This window comes from Zosterops lateralis (assembly GCF_965231275.1).
Source record: "Zosterops lateralis genome assembly, chromosome: 22".
NCBI classification, from domain to species: domain Eukaryota; kingdom Metazoa; phylum Chordata; class Aves; order Passeriformes; family Zosteropidae; genus Zosterops; species Zosterops lateralis.
Genome location: NC_139782.1, coordinates 7,326,754 through 7,349,562, shown reverse-complemented (window position 1 = coordinate 7,349,562; position 22,809 = coordinate 7,326,754). Strand labels below are relative to the sequence as shown.

Sequence of the window (22,809 nt, the reverse complement as noted above, 5' to 3'; positions counted from 1 at the left end):
GGCTGAGGGAACTGGGATTGTTCTGCACAGAGAGAAGCTTTGGGAGAGCCTCACTGTGACCTTCCAGTGCCTGAAGGGAACTTAGAGATGGGGAGAGACTGGAGAGACTGTTTACAAGGGCAAAGGGGAATGGGCTCAGACTGAAGGAGGGCAGGTTTAGATCGCAAATCAGGAAGAAATTCCCTGTGAGGGTGGTGACGCTCTGTCACAGGATGCCCAGAGAACTTTGGATGGAGGATAACCCTGCAAGCGTCTAAGGACACAACAGAGGGGACTTTGAGCAAGCTGGGAAGGTTTGGGAGGTGTGTCTGCCCAGGGCCGGCTTTTGTAAGCGGCTGTTGTCCCTCCGGAGCCGGGCCGTTCCCTCACACCACGCCGGTCCCTCAGGCCTCCCTCAGGGCTCCCTCATGTCTCCCTCACGGCGCCCCCCGCGCTCCGCTCCCAATGGTCCCGCCCGCTCCCCCCCCCAGCCCTCCTTGGACCGCGCCGGCCCCGCCCCCTTCGCCGGGGATTTTCCACGAGGCCCCGGCCCGGCCGCACGTAGCGCACGCACGCGGGCCCGCCGCTGGCGCGAGGCGACGGCGGCCAATCGGAGCGCGGCGGGTGCCGGCACAGACCAATGGGCGCGGCCGGGGGGCGGGCCCTGAGCGCGAGGGCGGCTATAGGCGGGCGGGCGCCGGGCCGTTGGGTCTCAGTTAGAGCCGGGGCGGCGGAGAGAGCGGTGCGCTTGCGGAGCGAGGCAACAGCGGTGAGTGAGGCGGCCGTGCTGCCTCTGGCTCGGCCCTCCGTCCTCGGGGGCCGAGAGGCAGCGATTCCCTTCTCCGGATAGCCGAGAGGCCGCGGATTCCCTTCTCCGGGTAGCCGTCCCTGTGGGAAAGGGCCGCGCCGAGGCTCGGTGGTCCCCTCAGGGGGTGAAGGCCCGGCACCGGAGGGGAAGGGGGAACCTGCGGCGGTTTGAGCCCCGGCAATGTGCAAGGATAGGATTGAAAACCCGGGGGGGAATGGTTGGTCAAGGCAGGGCCAGAATCAGGGGGATATGGTGGGTCAAAGCGGGGGCAAAATCAGGGGGGATATGATGGGTCAAGGCATCCTCAAAGGCAGAGTTTAACCTCTTTCTTTCAATCATTAACAGTCTCTCTCGGATTGCGTGCGGCGATTTGGACCTTCCCCTCTTTAGCGGATGTCCTTCAGCTCCCCATCTCAAATATTTAACACTTACTGGCACCCCCGGCTGTACCCGAGCTCTCTTAGCGGGTAATTAAGCGCCGGTTGAGCCGAGGCAGGAGAAACACCTGGATGTGCGGGTGTGGATAAAGATTTATCCGCCCCTGAACCATCTTTACCTCGTGCTGGAGAGGCTCCTGGTCTCTCTCCTGCTCCGTTACTCGCCTTGCTGAGTCACAGGGTAGGGCCGTGGCAGGAAGTCGTGAATTTTGTCATCCAAACCCACGGGCTGAGCCATCTCACTAAACGCTAAAGGGAGAAAGCGGTCAGACGTGTCTGTGATCTGCTCTCCCTGCCAGGCATCCTTTAGAACCCGTCGGGTCATGTTGTGGAGGTGAATTAATACCCCCGTGGAGCGCAAAGGAGAGGGGTTGGAATGTGCACGTTTGTTCCAATTTCTAGGAGTGCTCTGGCAGGGGAATTAATACTCTGGGATCTGATAGAGTGCACTGAAAGGTCTCATCTTTTTTCGGAGCGCTGGTGGTATGAGAGTTGGGGTCATAAGGACCTTTTAAGTGTCAAGAGAGGCTTCCACTGATAAATGTGGCAGGCCTGTAATAGGACACTCATTAGGGCAGTTGTTTCTATGGCTAAACTTTAGCGTTGCTTTTTTAAATCTCCATTCAGGTGCTTGCAGTGCTCAGCCTTAACCCTGTATTGATTTTAAGAGAAGTGTGGCTGCAAAATAACTCACAGGGATGGGTTTTGGTGGTAGGGTTGGCTATAAAAAAAGAATCTTTGGGAATAATTTTCAGTTGGAGCAATCTCCAGTTGAGATTATTGCATTCCCTGTGCAAGGCACGGGGTCAGATGAGGAATAAATGGTGAATTTTTAGATTTGAGCTGGTAGTGAAGATCCTCAGAGCTGGCAGGGGGTTGTAACTTACTCCTGGAGTAAAGTACTCCTGTGCAGGCCAGGAGAGTGCAGTGTGTGGCTTCCCCTGAGGGGAGACAGTGACCTTGTCAGCAGATTATGCTGCAGGAAAAGCTTTAAGGCAGCGTGGTGCTCGTTAAAGAGCCCCGTGGTGTTTGCGTGTTTGGCAGGGGACAAAGGTCTGGGCAGGCAGTGCTGCTGTGACCTCTCCTCCCCTCAGTCAGCATTGCCATGGTTAAACCTGCCCACGGGCTGACCCTTGTCTTCTGGATGGGTTAACTGAGGCAGAATACATCGTGCTGAGCTAAACAGCTTCAGTTTTACCCTACAGCTCCAAGGGAAAAGTGTTTCTGCAACACAGGAGTGCCAAAGGAGCATCGAGAATTCCTGGGGTGAGGCAGTGCTGTGAAATGCCTCTTCCTGCAGAAAAGGGAGGGACTGGTGGTCCCTTTGTCAGGGATGCTGGAGCGGTGTCTGAGCTGGCAGACATTCCCAGTGGAGAATGCAGTTTGTATTCCTGAAGTGCCTGTTTGTGAAGGTCAGCAAACAGCTCTAGCATTGGGAGAGTTCCTGGGAGCTGCCCGTGCTTTCAAAGAATGGGACTGCTCAGGTTTTGTGGCAAAGCCAAGATTCTGAAAATGAAAGTAAGGTTTAGCAGGTGCCAGCCCGATAAACCCTGGAAGCCCTTTTTGGATAAGTGGCCATTCTTCCTCTTAGTGCATCTGCAGGGTGTGGGTGTGATTGATAAGCAGAGACTTGCAGGGATTTATTTCTAGCTGGTGTGTTCACTGATTGAAGCTAAGCAGTGGCAGCATGAAGGTCAGCTCGAAGAAGTTGTCTTGTTTGATATTTTAGTGGTGTCGTGTGTCAGTGTGGGGGTCTGGCTGAAATCTTAGACAACCTGCAGGGGCAGGACAGCTGGAAAGGGACATCTGAAAGCCAAGGGGGAAAAAGCAAAGGTTGCCTGTGCCTTTGACCTGTGGAGGGCAGAGTTTGCTGTGGGGGAGGAAGGAGTGAGTGCAGCTGCCCCCTCACAGGCTGTGAACCAGCAGCAGCATTTCTAAGGTCATGTTTTTTTAACTTTGCAGTAACTGTGGAAGGATTCGTGACCATTTCTGTAAACAGGGTTGCCACCCACTTTGGCTTGCCAAAAAAGCAGCTTCCAGATAGTTCTGTCTGTGAGGCTGAGCTGCCTTCAGTGCAGATGGGCTGGCTTTGGTGCCAGTCAGTGCCTTACAGGCATGTCTAGGACTTGGTTTTTAAAATGTAGCTGAGCTTACATAAGGATTCCCCTCCTGCACTTTTCTGAAGTGGATAAACGTGAGAAGGGAAAAAGGAAGTATTCAAAAGATTGGGGGAGATCTTTATTTTAAGAGGAAAAGCTATTCCTGTAAATGCTCAACAGGGTGTAACTATTAATGCAAGCTTTTAATGAGAGCTGTGACTGCTCCTCTTTCCTCACTGGTTCCGTTTGGCTCTGAGCAGCTGCTGTGCATACTAAGAGCTCTCTGTGCACACTGAGGGCTGCTGCACTCTGCTCTCTTATCAAAGACAACTCTTAACTGATAGCAGAGGGGTTGCTGGTTTGGGATCTCTTGGCTGCTCTCCTGTGGTGAGGTGACATTCCTTAAGATTTGTCATCTGTTCCTGCTGTTCTGTCTGGGGTCTCATGACACTGCAGTCATTTGGAGACATCAAAAGATTGTCCCTTGCACATAAGGAAGTGATTTTTTTTTTATATATATATAACAAAAGTCATGGCACTGGAGGAGCTGTGGCTGCCCCATCCCTGAGAATATTCCAAGCCAAGCTGGATGAGGCTTGTCCAGCAACCTGCTCTCCTGGCAGGGTGTGGGATGGCTTGAGTTTATGGTCCCTTCCAACCCCAAACCATTCAGTGAGTAATTCTAAACTCCTCTTTTCAGGTACTAAAGATGTCTATCACCAAGATCCACGCCCGTGAAATCTTTGACTCCCGTGGGAATCCCACTGTTGAGGTCGACCTCTACACCAACAAAGGTGAGTCCTCAGCTGCAGGTGTTCGTCCCTGGCAGTCAGAATTCTGCAGCCTGTCCTCTTCCAGCAGTGGAACTGTGCTGGCTTTTATCCTCCACACATAAAACTTGTTGGAACTTGCTGTGAGACCTGCAGGAAAAGCCTCTGCCTCATTCTGAGCTCCAGTTCCTGGCCTGGGCAGTGCAGGATTTTTGCTGCTTCTTACAGCCTAAACTGTGAGAGCTGTTCCAGACCTGCCCTCCTCCCCTTGGCCCAGCACAAACTGGGATAACACCTGGAAATTCTGAGTTAAGGCCTTTGTTCCTGTTCTCCAGCAGCTGCTCATGGCCCTGGTTGTCAGTGCTCCCCACACTCTGTATGATGAGTACATTTGAAATTTAATTCTTAATTTATTTCTGTAATGACTCATCTTCTGCTGCCCTGATGGATTTTGGGTAATGGTTTCTTCTCTGCCTGAGTACTCGGGCATGACTAAAGAACTTGTCTAATTGGGCTTTCACATGTAACATCTTATATTTTTTAATTATTGCAGGACTTTCCCTTGGTTTGTTAGTCCTTCATCCCACATCTGATAGGATCTGACAAAAGCATTGTGCAGACTCATACCAGCGTGGTTTGGTGCAGTGAGCAAACACAATGGCTGTAATACACTGACTAAAGAGCTGATCTTTCTGCCTCAAAAGATTAATGCAGCCATTTAATGAGGCTGCCCCCACTAAGCTCTTTGATTTAGTGGGATAAGGGAGGGACTGGAGTTGGCATCTTGAACCCCAGGCAGAGCAGGCTCCAGGTTTGCTCCAAATTCAGCATCTTTGGCTGAAGGAATGGCCTGTCTGGGTGGCTCTGCTGTTGTCAGGAGAGCTCAGAACTCCTGGTGATAAAACAGAGCTCCCAATTGTTCCTTTTATGCCCTATCCTAGGAGAATTTAAGGGCTTGCCTTGCCTGAGCTCAAAAGCAGATCCAGTGAACAAAGCTGGTTTTTTGGAAGGGGAATGGATGCCTTCCTTAACTCTTGAAATGCACAGGGGAAGAGGAGGAGTCAGTTGATACTGATGAATTGGTGGTGCTGTAAATGAGCAGAAAACCTTTGTAGGATCACTGTGTGTGTGTGAGCAGAGGTGTGGTTTAGAGTTTCCCTCTCCCAGCTCCAGGGCTGGGGGGTTGTTTTGTGTGTCTGAGTGTGCCAAGGTGTTGTTTTTGTGTATCTGAGTGTGCCAATGTGGTTTTTTTTCTCCCTGTTGTGCCCAGGTCTGTTCAGAGCTGCCGTTCCCAGCGGTGCCTCCACTGGAATCTACGAGGCTCTGGAGCTCCGTGACAATGACAAGACACGCTACATGGGCAAAGGTAAACCTGGGGCTGTCCCTGCACCTGCTGGGCTCCTGTCACACCCTCTGTGTCCTGCACAGGGCCTGGAGCTGAGCAGGGACACAGGGGAGCACAGGGGACAGGTGGGGTGACAACAGCTCCTGTCAGGTGTGAGCAGGGACAGGTGAGGTGACAGCAGCTCCTGTCAGGTGTGAGCAGGGACAGAGGGGACAGGTGAGGTGACAGCAGCCCCTGTCAGGTGTGAGCAGGGACAGAGGGGACAGGTGGGGTGACAGCAGCTCCTGTCAGGTGTGGGCTGGGAGCAGGGGGCAGGTGAGGTGACAGCAGTGCCTGTCAGGTGTGGGCTGTGAGCAGGGACACAGGGGACTGGTGAGGTGACAGCAGCTCCTGTCAGGTGTGATGCCTGTGCTGCAGGCCAGGGTTACCTGCCCAGGTGAGTGTGGGCACACCCAGCCAGGTGACAATGTCTCTGGTACAGTGTGTCCAGGTGTACTCTGTTACCCTGCTCCTCTGGCACTGTGTTGGTGCTTTCCCAGTGTTGTAAGGACATCTTTAGTGCCATCTCCAAAATCCCTGGTCATCCTGCATTTAGTCATAAGGTCTTTTCATAAACCAAATTTTCCCAGAACCCTTAAATCTGTCAGCTCTGACACTGCAGACTCCTTATATCCCAGCATGTTAAAACCTGAACCTTGTATGGTTTTATGGCAGCTGCTCTCCCCAGTGCAGCTCTGTCCTGGGAGGTGCCTCTATTTCAAACCCCACAACAGCCCCAGCCACTCTTTGTCTGCCATTACAGGTAGCCAGGATACTTCAGTCAGTGTTAGTGGTGTAATATTTGACTTGTCTGGGCACTGGTTGTGTGCTCTGAAAAGGAGCTGAACCCAGCAGTGACCAGGCTGGCTTGGGGACAAGTATGGGGGAGAATGAATAGCTGCAAACAAGATGTCATTGCCTAATAAACATCCCAGTGGTGCTTCTTGTGATTATTCTGAGGGATTGGACAGTCAAAGCTCCTTTTTAACTTGCTGCTCCAAAAGCATTGGTGAGGCCTTTGAAGTGTGAGCAATCATCTTGACTTTTGGCTGGAAGGGAGAATTATTTTCAAACTTTCCTGCCAGTCAGGTGAAAAGAAGCTGAAATATATATATATATTTTTTTTTTTTTTTTTGCCTATTGAGAGAGCAATTAAAGTGGAGAGCTACTGAATTGAACTTGGAGAGCCTTGTCTAGAAGATTCATGGCTGTTAATACCTTAACAGGGAATAAATGCCTGGATGACTGAATGTCCCAAAAACCTGGGGCTCTTTGGCTGTTTACCCAGGGCACTTTTTCTTGCAAAGAATAAATGTGTATTTACCTCACTGTGCTGAATGTGTGTGTGCTCAGACCTGTTAAATCTGATCCAGTGGGCAGTTCTTAATGGCATTTAATTAGACTGCAGTTAACAGGCTGTAGCTGAAGGGCTTTGTCAGCTGGGAAATAACAGGAGTTATGAAAAAATAATCATCAGTTGGGATGAGCTGCAGATAGCTGGTAGGCCTTTTGTAATGGAGGTCTGCATACTTGGACCATTTGAAAAAGCAATTAATATTGTTTGGGATGCAGTCAATTAGGATTCATCATTCTGAAGCTTGGATTTTTGGAAGTCTTTAAACACTGCACAGTAAATAAGGTGATGCTGTGGCAGTGTTACAGAATAATGCCAGGTACTGAAGTGCCTGAGCTGCTGTTGTGTAACTTCTGGGGAAACCTTTTCCCTGCCCTTACTCCTGGACTCTGTGAGTTGATGGGAGAGCCCATCCTAAAACCTTCTGTAAATGCTGGGGCCCCCAGTGGTGATGGCAGAGTTAGAGAGACCTGCTGGAAAGCCCAAACAGAGCCTTGCACAGCTTCCTCTGCTCTTTGAGCCTCTTGTCTGCAGTCCAGTGCTCAGTGCCAGACTGAGCTGCCTCTTTGTGTCCTCTCTGGACTCTTGTGGGGCTGCCTGTGAGTCCTGCTCCTGTTTGTGTCCTCTCTGGACTCTTGTGGGGCTGCCTGTGAGTCCTGCTCCTGTTTGTGTTCTCTCTGGACTCCTCTGGGGCTGTGCCTTGACTCTGGTGTCCCATTTCGCTTCTGTCAGGTGTCTCCAGAGCTGTAAAATATGTAAATGAGTTCCTGGCCACAGCACTGTGCACACAGGTAATGGATGTGCTCCCAGTGCAGCCCTGGCACTCGGATGGGTCTCCTGGCATGGCCTGGCAGACTAACCTGGCACTCCTGGACAGTTCCCAGCCACTGCATCCTTCATTCATGCACCTCCCAGTCCAGCCAGGGGCCTCTCAGTGTTCACACCTGGCCTCAAGCTCAGTTTGGACTGGGGTAGCATGAGGTGGTTTTCCTGGATGTCCCTGAGATTCCCCTACTAATCCCTGCATTATAACCCGTGTGTTGACCAGTGTCTGATCTGCTTGTTCCTTCCAGGTGTCTCAAAAGCTGTTGAGCACGTCAATAAAACGATTGCCCCTGCACTGATTAGCAAGGTAGGAGCAATCTGTGTTCTCTTAACATCTCCTGCAGCCAAGGCAGTGTCCAAACCCTCCTCTGGTGGTGTGAGGTGTCAGCCTGTGTGTTGGGAGTGCATGTGAGCAAACTGACTACAGCAAATGGTTTTACTTAATTTACTTAATGAGTGCATATCTAACACGTAATGAAACGTTCTCCGGGTGTTGTGGTGTGCACAAACAGCCCCTGGGAGCTGCAGTGGGGGATACAAGCTGATTTCTGCTTCAGAGAGGGGCTGGGTTTTATCCAAGCAGGGGAATTTGGGAGGGAATCTGAGGGGATCTAGCGAAATCTGCTTGAATGAGATTCCTTTGTGGGCACTAAGCCCTGCCTCTGGTCGGAGCTGGGTGATAATTGGTAGAGTGATGGTACATCCAGCTCTGTTGCAGAGCAGGAATTGATGTGCTCAGCTCTTGGTGGGTGTCCCTGAGCAGTGCTGGTGCCTGCCAGGGCTGTGGTGAGGGTTTGTGGACCTGTGTTTGGTGTGTCACACAATGTTTGTGTTGCTTCTCTGCAGAATGTGAACGTTGTGGAGCAAGAAAAGATTGACAAGCTGATGCTGGAAATGGATGGCACAGAGAACAAATGTGAGTGGGCTTTGTCTTGCTCTGGGGTGGAAAGATGAAGATGGGTCAATAGGATTCTATTTACCAGAACCCACAGCCAGTGTATGGCAATAATTCAAACCATGGGCTGGCATTGCTCTCTTTTTATAAGGACACTTCTTTAATCAATTTCTTCCTGTTTCAGCCAAATTTGGTGCTAATGCCATCCTGGGCGTGTCCCTGGCTGTGTGCAAAGCTGGTGCTGCTGAGAAGGGAGTCCCCCTGTACAGGCACATCGCTGACCTGGCTGGAAACCCAGAAGTCATTCTCCCTGTTCCTGTAAGTGCCTGGGTGGGGCAGGACAAGGCCTTGGTGCTCTTGGATCAAACTCTAAAGGATGTGAATGTAAAAGCTGTTACACGTTCCAAACCTGGTTTTTTTCCTGCTTCCTCCAAGGCTTTCAACGTGATCAACGGTGGCTCCCACGCCGGTAACAAACTGGCCATGCAGGAGTTCATGATCCTGCCCGTGGGGGCTGACAGCTTCAAGGATGCCATGCGTGTGGGGGCTGAGGTCTACCACAACCTCAAGAATGTCATCAAGGAGAAGTATGGCAAGGATGCCACCAACGTGGGGGATGAGGGTGGCTTTGCCCCCAACATCCTGGAAAACAAAGAAGGTGAGGATGGAGCTGATAGCTGGGGGATGAACTGATAGCCTGGCCAATATCAATGACAAGCAGGATCAAAGCTGTAGAACTTCCTGCTGTGTCTTTGCTCTGTTTGTTACTCTGACAGGCATCCTAAGATGCTCTGCTGATGTGCTCAGGTGTTGGACATCAGCTTCTGCTTTGTTTTTACTTCAGTGCCTCATCACTCTCATTCCTGCAGCAGCTTAAGGGAATCTTGTGCCCTTCCAGCTGAAAAGTGATGTGGGAACATCTGTGCACTGCAGGTGTTGCAGAAGTCAACAGGCAGAGATCAGGGGAGTTGTTTTCCTGCAGACAAAGAGGGAAAACAGTTTGTGCTCTGCCTGATCCTGTGTGGGAGGGCACAAAGGCTTGCCTGGGAAGCTGAGGCAGTTGCTGCTTCCATGGCCAAACAGTTCTGCTCAGAGCCTGTGGGAGAGGCAGTTTGTCTGTGGGAAGCAAAATATCTGTAGCTACAAAAACTGTACCAGAGGAGCTTTCTCTGCCTCTCCAGGAATGGAGCTGCTAATGAGGCAGTGGAACACCAGCTCAGCTCAGTTGCTTTTTACTTTACAGCTGTTTGTTTTATTACTGGGGAGGGGAGGAGTGAACTGCACTGCCTTTTTTGAAGATTCTGAGGTAGCACCAGCAAATGTGTCAAGTATTTGAGTGCCAGTGTCACATGCAGCTTTGCTGGGTCTCTGCCCTTGCAGACATCGCTGAGGATGACCTTGAATGACAATTACATTCCAAGGAGTTTTTGTGGCTGGCAGCAGCTGCTTTTGCAGTTTGTGCTACATTAGCATCTTACAAAACACAACCAAACCCACACACAAAAAAAGAACCCAAATAAAAAACTGACCCAACACCAAAGGAAAACACTTGATCTGAGCTTCCTGCTGCAAACAGCCTGGCTGATCCCAGCTGCTCTTCTGCAACTCAGGGCTGGTGGGGACTCTGCCAAACAGCAGCACAGTGGGCAGTGTCCAGAGATTTGAGTGGTTCTGTCCCCTCTGGTGCAGGTAAATGCCAGGAGGGGTCTCCTGTGCAGGGACAGGCTCTGTCTCCTTGCTGCCAGGGTTTGGCTTCCATGGCCAGCACCTGCTCTGGCGCTAAAAGGGATTAGAGTGCAGGCACTGCTTCCTGCCCACATGCATAAAGTTGAAAGAGGATGTGAAATCTGGTATTAAGCTTTCTGGGCTGACATGTAGCCCTGCCTGAAGAGATTAGGAATCCCATAATGGTGTCTCAAGGGTATTACAAGCTAAAAGCAGTATTAAAGTAATATCTTGTTCCAGTCAGTTCAGAAGTGGGAGAATTTAAGAACCTTTTCCTTTGGGTTTTCCAAAGGGGTAAGGGAGATTGTGTGTGCCAAGTCAGCGTGGTGCTGTGGGGGAATGAAGAGCTTTGGGGTTGGGATGGCTGGCAGAGCCCTGTCTGTTTGTTTAGAGCCCTGTCTGTCTGTGTTTCAGCCCTGGAGCTGCTGAAGACAGCCATAGCCAAGGCTGGCTACACTGACAAGGTGGTCATTGGCATGGATGTGGCGGCCTCCGAGTTCTTCCGCGACGGCAAATACGACCTGGACTTCAAATCCCCCGACGACCCCAGCAGATACATCTCCCCTGACCAGCTGGCTGACCTCTACAAGGGCTTTGTCAAGAACTACCCTGGTAAGCTGCTCTTCAGTGAGGAGCACAGCAGCAGTGGTGGGTGGGGGGTTGATTGCTGGAGGAGGGAGAGACTGAGAGCTGCCTTACTCAGTCTCTGGGGGTCTGACACTGCTCTGGGCAGTGGGTAGCACTTGTCTGCACTCCACTCATCCAAACAAGACCTTTGTGTGTCCTAAAGCCTCTGTGTGTCCCCTCTGCAGTGGTGTCCATTGAAGACCCCTTTGACCAGGATGACTGGCAAGCCTGGAAGAAGTTCACTGGCAGCGTCAACATCCAGGTGGTTGGTGATGATCTGACTGTGACCAACCCCAAGAGAATTGCCAAGGCTGTGGAAGAGAAGGCCTGCAACTGCCTCCTCCTCAAGGTCAACCAGATTGGCTCTGTGACAGAGTCCCTGCAGGCGTAAGTTCTGCCCTCTGGGCCAGGCCGGGGTGAGGCTGGGTTTAACTGGGGGAGATGAAGGTACTGAGCAGATTTAGGGGAAATCTGATGGGGTATCTGTGAAGGGGGAAAACAATTATGTTAATTTATTATTAATTGATTATAATTAACATGTTGTTAACTGATAGAAGACATTGACAGATAAACCTGTACCTTCATGGTCCTGCTGTCACATAAGTGCCCTGAACAGCTTTCCAGAGAGTGAGAATCTGTGACAGCAGCTCCTGATCACCTTGTGCTGTGGTCCTGCCCTGTACCAGTTCTGTGCTGGCCCCTGGCAGTGTCACAGGAGCACAGGCTGGGCACAGGGCACAGTGTGAGCTGCTTCTCTTCCTCTCTTGCAGCTGCAAGCTGGCCCAGTCCAATGGCTGGGGTGTGATGGTGAGCCACCGCTCTGGAGAGACAGAAGACACCTTCATTGCTGACCTGGTAGTGGGTCTCTGCACTGGCCAGGTTGGTACCTGCAGCTGCTGCATGAAGGGATGATTTATTTGGTGGTGAGGCCAAAGCCATGGTTTGTGCTCTGCACTGCCTCCAGGGGTGCAGATTTGCTCTGCCTGTTTACAGGGAGCTGATTTGTTAATTGAGTGTGACAAGGGAACACCTTATCTTGTGCAAACTCACCTTTAACCAGCAATGTCAAAGGTCTCAGCTCCAGTGGATGTACTGGGACTTCCTGGCCCTGCAGCTGATAGCAAATGGACAACCTCTATTGCTCCCAAGACCTGCAGTGTTTGCATGTGTAGTTGCTGAGCTTGCGATGATGCTCATTGCTCTGAACAAGTTTTGTGTTGGCACTTGGAGTTCTCCACTAACTCTGTGATTTCCCCCTCAGATCAAAACTGGTGCCCCGTGTCGATCCGAGCGTCTGGCCAAGTACAACCAGCTGCTGAGGTGAGCCTGGGGCTGGGAAAGGGCTTTAATTCTGCTGCTGTGGGGGCACAGCTTGGCCTTGGCCCCTCAGAAACACCTGCAGGACAGAGGTGTTTGTGGGGTGCAGGTGGCTGCAGGCTGAGGAGGAGCTGGGTGGGTGGGGTCCAGCACAGATCACACCAAGCATCCTGTGCTTGTCCATGAGGTGGTTCCCTCTGCAAACATCTCAAACATTTGGGCTGGGCTGTGTCAGGCTTGTGGCACTGTGCAGGGATTTGGTGGGAGTTGCCCTGTCCCTGTAGGACCTCCAGGAACAGGTGGGCCAGGTGTTTCAGAACCAGGTGGGCCAATTGTTCAATGCCACATGGACCAGATGTTTCAGAACACGAGGAAGAAATAATAACTATGAGGAAGAAAACAATCACAAGGCCCAGATGACTTCCTTGTGCCACACTTGAAGCGAGTGTGTGGTGAAATCTCAGGTTGAAGCACGAGGCACAGGCCAGGTATTCAGTACCACGTGGACCAGGTGTTTCAGAACCAGGTGGACCAAGTGTTTCAGGACCAGGTGGATCAGGTATTTCAGTGCCACATGGAGCAGGTTTTTCAGAACTAGGTGGGCCAATTGTTCAGTGCTACATGGACCAGGTGGACCAGGTATTTCAGGACCAGGTGGCTCAGGTGTTCAATGCCACACAGAGCAGGTGTCTCAGGAGCAGGTGTGCAGTGTGAGGCCCATGGCTGTGCTGGTGCAGGGGTTTCTCTGCTGGCTGCTGACACCCCCTGCTCTCTGTCCTTCATCAGAATTGAGGAGGAGCTGGGCAGCAAGGCTCGCTTTGCCGGGAGGAACTTCAGGAACCCTCGTGTCAACTAAGTGTGGAAGAGTCCCCCCTGTTGTGGTTCAGCCTTAGTCGTTGACTTTAGATCACAATTTACCTGTACTAGAAAGATAAGGGCAGCTGAAGGAAAAGACCAGTCTGCAGGTCCTCTTTTCTCCCCTCTAGCCCATCCCTTCACCCAGTGTTCTCACCAACTCTGGTCTGTTATTGTAATGCTCTGCTGCTTCTGTAGAACAGTCCCTGGGGGTGTTCTGTGTATTTAACACCCTCAGGGGTCATTGACATTGTGATTCTGGGCATAAACACTTTAGTTCCTTCTCTGCCTGTCTGATCTTCAACGTTTGGAGCTGTGTGATTTGCAGTGCAGCAAGAGGTACCTGCAGACAGAGACAGTAGTGTTTTTACATGTGATAAATAAAAGCATCAAACAACCCAACGACGTCTGTGCCTTGGAGTTCTTTGGAGGAGTCTGTGGAGCAGGGATTCCCACCTTTGCAGCATGGAGTCGTGGAATGGCACCTTAAGGCTGAACTTTCCCTTTTTCCTGGGGTTTTACAAGAGTTTTTGGGGTGTCTCTGTCCCCACTGTGGTTCTGTTACTGTGTGGGCACTGTCACAGGGAGCTGTGACCTCAGTCCCTTCCCAGACAGGAAAAAAACAATTACACATTATTAGCTGAGCGAGAGGATGTCTAAGGCACTTCTTGGTGCTAATGGCTGTTTTTTTCCTGCACCGGCAGATCTGTAAGAAGAGCATTAATTCCGCAGATCTCTGGATTAATTTACGTTAATTTCCCGTCCCGTTAATGAGGCGGCGCTGCCCTGGGGCCGGGCTCAGCACCGCCCCCCTGTGGCCGCGCCGGGCCTTGCACGGCGCTCCCGCAAATCCATTTTTTTGTCTCTTTTAAACGTTTTAAATCGTCACTGTGGAGATGTGACAGCCGGCCGCGCTCCGGGGCACCTGTCAGCGGCTTCCCTAAAGAATATCCTCAGTTCTAGTGTGGGAATAACAAGCAAACAACCTTCCCCGGGCACCTGTTTCCTTAGGAGATTTATCTCCTTTGTCAGGCTGCTCTTAAGAAGAGCCTTGCTATAAATACCAAATTTCCCAGCCCCAGCTCAGCGCTGTGCCGGGGTCTCCTCTCTCCCACATTTGTCCTTTTTCTGAGCTGGTTGCACTCTGTTGCAGATTTGGAGCCCACTGCACTTTTCACACTTAGCTGATCTCTGAATTGGACCTGTTAAATGAATAAACCAGCTAATTACACACAAATCCTATCAAGGGATTTTTTTTTTTTCCTCTCAAAGAGGCAGCTTCTAATATTGCAGGATGGTTTAGGAAGCTTTTTTTTTTTGTATTCAGGAGCAGGAGTAGGGCTGTTCCTCACCTGGCACTCAATAAGTGAAGTCCAAATGCTCAACCCCCTTACCTGGGCCTCTATTTCCACCTGGTGATTTTTCTTTTAATGAGGAGCTGGAAAATCAGGTCACTGGTTGCCATAAATCGACCAAACCCCGAAGGGCAAGTGGGGCTGTGATGAAATGAGTGACACGAGCAGGGCCTGGCACCTGGACTGCTGAGTTTGTGGGGGAAAAAGGGGCTGGAAAATCCTGCTCTGTTCACAGGAACAGCTCTGACAAAAGCCCCTTCCCCTCGTGCTGGTTAACAGTGCAAACCAGGAATTCATTACGCTTCACACCTTGTCAGAGCGAGGTGCAGAGAACAGTTACAGGTCAATTATTACCAGGTGTGTCAGTGCCTTAAAATAACCGGGGCATGGCAGGGCTGGAACATTGCACAGCCCAGAGCTGGACTCGGCTGCTCTTTAACCGTGTGTTCCTCTCTCACCGTGACTCAATCCCGCCCTGTCAGACGCTGCTCTCACCTGTCCCATCAAACCTTTTACAGAAAAAGCTTTTCAAGTGAAATCTCCCGGAGTATTTGGGCCAGATCAGCGAGGGGCTTCCAGCTGCAGCGGATTCAGGCTCTCCCTAATGAGGCCGCGGCGTTGAAAGGAGTCACTTGCAAAGGAAGAAAAGAGCCCCGAGTGGGGAAGTGCCGGAACGTGGGGCTGGGGTTTGGAGATAAGGATTTTAAGCGCGTTAGAGGAAAAGTGAATGATTGGTAACGCTGTGTGTGTTTGGAGCGAGGGGAATAAGTGAATAGGGAACAAGATTTGATTGCTGAAAATCAAGAGCTGAACCCGCAGCGCTGGGGAAGGGGGGAGCTGTGTCTGCTCCTTAATCAGGGCTCGGCTCCTGCTGCACAGCTCCTCACCTTTCTGTGCCGTCCCCACGGAGTTGGACTCGCCAGGCTGTGCTTTATAACAGAGAGCAAATGTGGCACAGCCAGTGGCTTTATTACTGCAATAATTTGCAGGGATGGCACTCCTCGGAGCAGAGGAGGCATCAGCTTAGCAAACACGAGCTGGGAGGCTGCTCTGAGAATTCCAGCCAGGCTTAAGAGCAGAGCTGTGCTGAGTGATGGGCTGAGGGGAGAGGCAGGTGGTGCTTCTGGGAGCTGTTCAGGTAACAGGATTTATAATGGGCTCACACAGAGGAGTGCGCTGGGAAAACTCTCCTAATGCTGTTTCTGGGTGTGTAGAGTTGGCTTTTCTGCCCAGCACTGATTTCCTCATGTTGGTTTTGAGGTCTTGTCCAGGTCTCCCTGTCCCGGTGAGTTTGCTCTGGACAGGAAGGGAATGTTGCCATCCCCCAGTGATCTTGAGAAACCAGATGATTCAAAGTTTGTCTTTCCTGCCAGACACAAGCCCCTGGTGGGAGTGAGGACATCACTCGTGACCTTCCCTCCGAGCAGCTGAGGCTGGGGCTGAGCTCTGCCAGGACACCGAGGGGACAGAGGGGACATGGGGGACATAGGGCTGAGCTCTGCCAGGACACCGAGGGGACAGGGGGGACACTGGGGCTGAGCTCTGCCAGGACACTGAAGGGACAGGGGGGACATGGGGGCTGAGCTTTGCCAGGACACTCAGGGGACAGGGGGACATGGGGCTGAGCTCTGCCAGGACACCGAGGGGACAGGGGGGACAAGGGGCTCAGAGCCAGCCCTGCCTGCCCCCAGCAGCTCTGGGGCTGTGGCCTCACCCTCCCTTGCACTGGGGGAGCTGTGCCAGGCACCAGCTCAGGCCCAGCACTTCCCTGGGGAGGCTTTTAGTGCCGTTCATTGGTGTTGCAGGGTGAGATGATTTCCCTGCAGATAGGAGCTGTGGGTGGGTGTGAGAATGCAGGAACTGGATTCTCTGAGCAAGAGGGAACGTGGCCTCTCCCTGCAGCTGCCTCCTGTCCCATTCCCTGTCCTTGTCCTTTTCTCTGTCCCTGTCCCATCCTGGGGAGCCCAGGTCTGCTCCTCTCTGCAGGGACACAGACCCAGAGGGAACCAGGTGCACTTTGCATGAACTTTGTGTCCAAGGATAGACACTCTGAGGCTGGAAGTGTGGAGAAGGAGAACAAGGAGAGGAAATAAAGCCAAACCAGCTGCAGAGCTCAGTTCTGTGAGGAAAACCTGGAGGTAAAAAAAGAAGAAGGAAAAAAAAAACCCACAAAAAAACAAGGAAGAGAACTGAGGAATGGAGGAAGAAAAGGGACTGAATAAAGAACTCAGATGATAAAAATGACAGATACAAAACAAACTATGAGGAAGAAAACAATCCCAAGGCCCAGATGACTTCCTTGTGCCACCCTTGAAGCGAGTGTGTGGTGAAATCTCAGGCTGAAGCACCAGGCACAGGGGCGGCTCTGTCTGGAAACACACAGGTTTAATCACCCGGGTGCCGGTTACAGGCTCCAGTTACAGGAGGAAGGAGGAATAAGGGCTAATCCTGCAAAAGGAGCCCTTGGCCACAGGCCAGGCAAGCTGAGAGCTGCAGGAGCATCCAGGGCCAGCCCCGGGTCAGTGTCCCCTGCTGATGGGACAATGTCACCAGGGGGACAGGGGCTGCTGTGATGGGCACGGGGTGTAGAGTTCCCTTGGAAAACCAGCCGGGAAAACTCCCAAGGAAGGGCAGATGTTTCCAGTCTGAGCCTGTCCCCAAACAGGAGAGGTGGTGTTTCCAGCAGGGCAGGCGGGTTCCTCTGGTGCTGAACAACCATGGGATGCTCCTGCCCACCTGGTAAAGGTGAGGGGTGTTAAGAAGGAGGCTGTGCAGAGGACAGAGCCGCAGGTTTGAGCCCTGCTCCTGCCCACCTGGTAAAGGTGAGGGGTGTTAAGAAGGAGGCTCTGCAAAGGACAGAGCCCCAGGTTTGAGCCCTGCTCAGCCCCAGAGCTCGGCTCTGTTGTGTCATTTCCCTGCTGCTCTCTTGTCTCTCACCTGTCCCCAGGGATGGGTGACACTTTCCAGGGCGGTGGGGAGGATTCCTCAGCCGATTTTGTTCGGCGCTTTGAAGATAACAAGTGCTGAGGGGGGGAAAAAAGAGATGGTGCTTGAAATGGAAATGTTCCCGTTGCTGTGGCTCTGTTCTCTCTCCCTTCAGAAAAGTCCATTCAGAGGTGCCATCAAAGGCAGCAGTGTTGCAACAGCAGAGGAAAAAAGAGCAGCTACAAGGGGGAGGTGGGAGCCAGGCACCTCCTCCTGGAGGAGCAATTTGCAGTGGGAAGGACAAAAACGCAAATCCGAAATCAATCCATCTCTCCCCTGAGTGCTCTGGTCATTTATAACGGCTCAAAGCAGCCAAGTCGGTCACTTAGGACGAGGAGGGGAAGCTTGTAAATCCATTTAGGGCTTCCTGCGGTGCAGGAGGAGTGGTGCATTTACTGTGGGGGTGCACACAGTGCCCGGCTGGGCTGTCCCAGGGGAGCAGGAGAGGCTCAGCAAAGCTTTGAACAAGGGGAAAGCACCAGGCCAGAGCTGGAACAGCCCCTCCTTGGGGCTCCTCTACATCAGATTCAACTGGTTCTACATCTGCTGCTATTGTGAGCACTCAGTCGATAATTGATCATGAGCAATCAATGGATATTAACTGTGAGGAAGGTAGAAACGAGCCAGACTTGTGCTTGTGCTTGTGGCTGGCAGAGAATTCCCTTCAGCAAAGTCCAGGAGTTTAGGAGACATTGAAATTGCCCCTCTTTGAGCTGAGATCCCTCTGGATCTGCACAAGGCACCTTGTCCATGTGGATCTGATGGGGAAAGGCTTTTCTGCTGGGAAGGAGATGGAAAAGCCTCGAGGTTTTGTGTGTGTGGCCACAGAGCTGGATGTGAAGGTGTTTGTGTGAGTGAATGTGCATGAACTCCGTGGCCAGTGGCTGCTCAGACACGAGGGTGGGAGGCTTGAGAGTGAAAAGGTACCAAAAAAAAAACCACAACAAAAAAAATCACCCCAAATCCTCTGGAGCTTGGATCCCTTTCCCATCTCCCTGCTTCAAAGGGCCGCTCTCGGTTTGTGATGTTGGCACAATCCAGCAGCTGTTTGGGCTTGAAAGCGAGTTATTCTATTTAATTTGTTTAGCAGGTTTTATCTGGTATGTAAATCCCAGGATGGGCTCCTGTGCCTGTCCCTGTAGGTGTAAGCAGAGCCGGGCATCAAGGGGTGATGCAATTAATCCCACTCATGAGGAAAGACTCATTAGTCATTTGCAGCTTCAGCACTGGTGCCTTTCAAGGTGCACAAATCTCTCGTTAGACACGTTTCATGTTCTGCAGATGCCATTTTGTCCCCTCTCCACATGCACTGGAACATGCCCAAGTTTACAGAAATGAGAGGAGTGATTGTTAGGGCTGAATTTTTTCTTTTTTTTTTTTTTTTTTTTTTTTTGTTCCCTTTCAATGGGATTTTTTTTCGCTTTGCACGGCGCACATCCTGGGCTTTGATAAATGAGTCTCACCAGACACTGTGGTAAGCCAACCTCTGCTAATATTCATTATGCAGAACCCACTAGGAAATGGTCTGAGTCAGGGAAATTGAAAACCTTTAAAAGATAAAAAGGTTTTAAATTTTTTTTTTTTAATTTAATGAGGAAACTAATTTATAACATTTTTACATTTCTGGGATGTTTTAAAATATTCAAAATATTAAACCCAGAAATTCCGTGGTTGTCTGTGCTGTGTGTTAGAAAGCTGAGAATGATCACACAGGAAATAGAGCTTTTCCCCAAAAAAATCCTGGGGTATTTGGGAGGTGTGTTTGGTTTGGTGGTGCACTGGGCAGGGTTAATGGTTGGACTGGGAGATGTCACAGGGCTTTTCCACCTTCACGATTCTGGATTCTGTGACCCTGGCATTCAAAACTCCCTAAAGACTGAGACAATTCAGAGATAAGACACTTTGTGATGGCAGGAAATGTGAGTGAGGATGTGCAGGGAGCCCCCGAGGTGGGGCTGGGTGTGAACGAGCCCCGGGACTCCCTGATCTCAATTTCCATCCCAGGGCAACCCCAGGAGCCTCTCCCTGTCCCTGATCTCCTTTTCTATCCCACAACAACCCCAGGAGCCTCTCCCTGATCTCTTTTTTCATCTCACAACAACCCCAGGAGCTTCTCCCTGATCTCAATTTCCATCCCACAACAACCCCAGGAGCTTCTCCCTCTCCCTGATCTCCTTTTCCATCCCAGGGCAACTTCCAGGAGCTTCTCCCTGTCCCTGATCTCCTTTTCTATCCCACAACAACCCCAGGAGCTTCTCCCTGATCTCCTTTTCCATCCCCTGGCAACCCCAGGAGCTTCTCCCTCTCCCTGATCTCCTTTTCTATCCCAGGGCAACCCCAGGAGTTTCTCCCTGTCCCAGAGGCCCCTGAGGACAGCAGGAGTGGCTGTGCCATGGTCACCTTCCAGCCCTGCCTGTCCTGCTGGGAACTTGTTCCTCCAGCCTGGGAGAAGTTGCATCACATCAGGGAAGAGCACAGGGCTCTGCTGAGCCCCTGGCGTTTGCTGCTCCCTCCAGTGTGTGTGTGAATATGCCCAGACTGATTTCAATCTCATTTCCATGACTCCTGCTTTCATTGCAACCCATAGGGCCACTCCTGGGCAGAGATCTCTGTGTCCAGGAGGAGTTCACACATATCCAGAGCTTTGGCCTCCAAGTGGGATGAGCCTTCCAAAAAAATTCTCTGGTAATACCTGTGGAAATGAGATTTTAAATTCCTGAGATTTCTACAGTAAACAAAACAAAGCAGAACCCCCCCCCCCCCCAAAGCAAACAGTTTTCAGCTAAAGGGCTGGCATTCAGATATGACAAAGGGAAAGAAAGAATATAATCCCTTTTTGTGAGTGGAGTTAGGTCATCTGTAAAAGCCTCTCAGAATATTATCTCCCCAGCTAATCGCTGTATTGACATTTGCCTGTTTCATTAGAGCTGAGTTTTTACTGCATTGCTGAGGTTACAACCTGACTCATCTGTCATGGTCAAGGACTGGTTTGGAATTTCATGACTGGAGAATTTAAAAAAAAACAAACAAACAAACAACAAAAAAACCCCCCCTCTCAATTATTTTAACTAGTTGGGCTGAAATGGTGTCCACAAAATTCTCAGTATTGGTGTGTTTTGACGTCATAGTTCCTAGTTAGAATTTTTTTCTCATAGATTTTTGTTTCAGTGTCCACAAAATTCTCAGTATTGGGTGAGTTTTGACTTCATAGTTCCTAGTCAGAGTTTTTTTTCTTGTAGATTTTTGTTGCAATCAGTTGGCAAAGTGTCAGTTATTAAAAAACAAAGCCAGGTTGAAGCAGATTTGTAAAGAGATAATTTTAAAAAGTTAAACACACCACATCCACTGCCATATGGACGACAGATAAAATAGGTGCAAGGGTTGGCAGAGGGAGGAAGAACCACCCAGTGGAATTTTGCCGCACTTTGGTTTTGTTCCCCTGAAATGAAGATGGAATGGTGACAGGTGAACCGTGGTGTGATTTTTCCATGACAACAACAACACAAAAACAGTAATAATTTGAAGTTCCTGATGTTTCCTTGCCTCGGTGGGTCTGGGGGGTTCAGAAGAGCTGAACTCTGTGAGTGAGAGCCCCAAAAGGACAGAGCAGCAGCAGGGGCAGGATGGGGAGCCAGGAGCATTCCTGGCCTGCAGCAGAGCCAGAACACTCAGCAGAAACTGCTGCTCAGACCTTCACAAACATCCAGGGGTGAGGAATGTGAGGATTAACATTCTGTGTGGATGCCCCGTGTGGAATTCGGGTGTCTCTGTGGATTTGGCCAATTAGGCTTTCCCTGTGTCAGCAGTTCCAGGGAGTGCTGGGAGACAGAGGCACAGAACAGCCAGAGATTCAGACTCTGCCTGCCCAGAGACCTGCCAGGGCCCCACGGGGACAATCTGCATGAACATCAAATATTTTACACACACAACACAGAACCTGCCCACCAGTGACCTCCCTCCACTCGGATGTGAACCACAAAAATCTGCAGTGACCACACAGAGGAACAAAAGTCTCTCTCAGCAGCATTTGGGTGTTCCTTGCTCTTCCTTGTGTTAACTTTAGCTGGGAGAAGATTATGGGACAAGCTCTGTGGCTTTGTTTATTATTGTCCACAGGGACAGCTGTGTCTTTGCCAAAAAAAAACCCCAACCAAACAAAAAAAAAGACAACCCCAAAAAAGCAGCAGCTTCAAGTGCTATTCCTGCAGCAATCCCCTGGCTGTGGACCAAACTGATAATTGGATCACTTGTTGGTGGTGTGAGGATGTGGCTTTGCCTGCAAGGACTGCCTGGGAATAATTTTGGGGGGGACACAGATGTTTATAATACAACAGAATCCCAGACTGGCTTGGATTGGAAGGATCTCAGAGCCCACCCAGTGCCACCTCTGCCATAGTAGGGACACCTTTCTCTGTCCCCAATGTCCAGCCTGGCCTTGGGCACTGCCAGGGATCCAGGAGAAGCCACAGCTGCTCTGAGCACCCTGTGCCAGGGGACAATTCCTGCCCAAAATCCCATCCAGCCCTGCCCTCTGGCACTGGGAGCCATTCCCTGTGTCCTGTCCCTCCAGCTCTTGTAAATCCTCTCTCTCTGTGTTTTTCCTGCAGCTCCTTCAGGTCCTGGAAGGCCACAATGAGGTCACCCCTGAGCTTTTCTTCTCCAGGGTGAACAACCCCAATTCTCTCAGCCTTTCCTTGTGCCCCATCCCTCTAATCAAGGTGGTGGCCTCCTGTGCACTGGGATACACACATTATACATGTATTTATGAGGCTATTCCCCCTCAAGAGTGCTTGGGTTTGTTTAACAGCAAAATCTGCCGTCAGAATGTTGTGAGTAAACGTTTCTAATCCTTGTGTGGTGAGGAAGGAGGAAGAGAAAGGGACAGAGGCTGCTGTGGAGAATTTCCCTGTCACAGAGAGAGTGACTGGGGAAAGCTGAAAGCAAACCTGCCTTCGTGGCAGTTCATGGAGATTTTAATGCAGACATCCAGAGGCCAAGGAACATGAAATTGTAATTAGTGCAGAAAATAGGAGAGATGGAATCAGGCTCTATCAAGGACAGGCTGAGTGTGGCTCTGAGATGGCTGTGTCAGACACTGAACTGATGTGCATTTCCAGACCCTTATCTAAATTAGTTATTAGAACACAATCAGCTCTGTGTCTCACCCTCTGGTGGTAACGTCCCCGAAGTTATGCTGGGGATAAATTTGTCCTGCATGTTCAGGGCAGAGAGCTGAAATCCTCTGATGTGCAGAGCTCAGATCTCCTTGTGTGTTCCCTTCTCTGCAGCGAGAACCAGTTCCCACTTCCCCCTGCTGAAGGCAATAACAGCCTCAAACTTATCTCTGCAGCACCACTGGAACCGACCACAGAGACAGTTTACAGAGACAGCAAA

General features: G+C 51.0%; 1 protein-coding gene across 1 annotated transcript; it reads left to right on the top strand.

Moving 5' to 3' along the window:
* Positions 1-629: 629 nt before the first annotated feature.
* Positions 630-13,477, top strand: ENO1 (enolase 1). Its single transcript, XM_083876678.1, has 12 exons — positions 630-748; positions 4,024-4,117; positions 5,364-5,459; positions 7,905-7,963; positions 8,503-8,572; positions 8,736-8,869; positions 8,987-9,209; positions 10,691-10,888; positions 11,089-11,290; positions 11,674-11,782; positions 12,165-12,223; positions 13,007-13,477. The coding sequence occupies exons 2-12, from the start codon at positions 4,033-4,035 to the stop codon at positions 13,074-13,076; spliced, it is 1,305 nt and encodes a 434-aa protein (XP_083732804.1). The 5' UTR covers positions 630-748; positions 4,024-4,032; the 3' UTR covers positions 13,077-13,477.
* Positions 13,478-22,809: the final 9,332 nt, after the last annotated feature.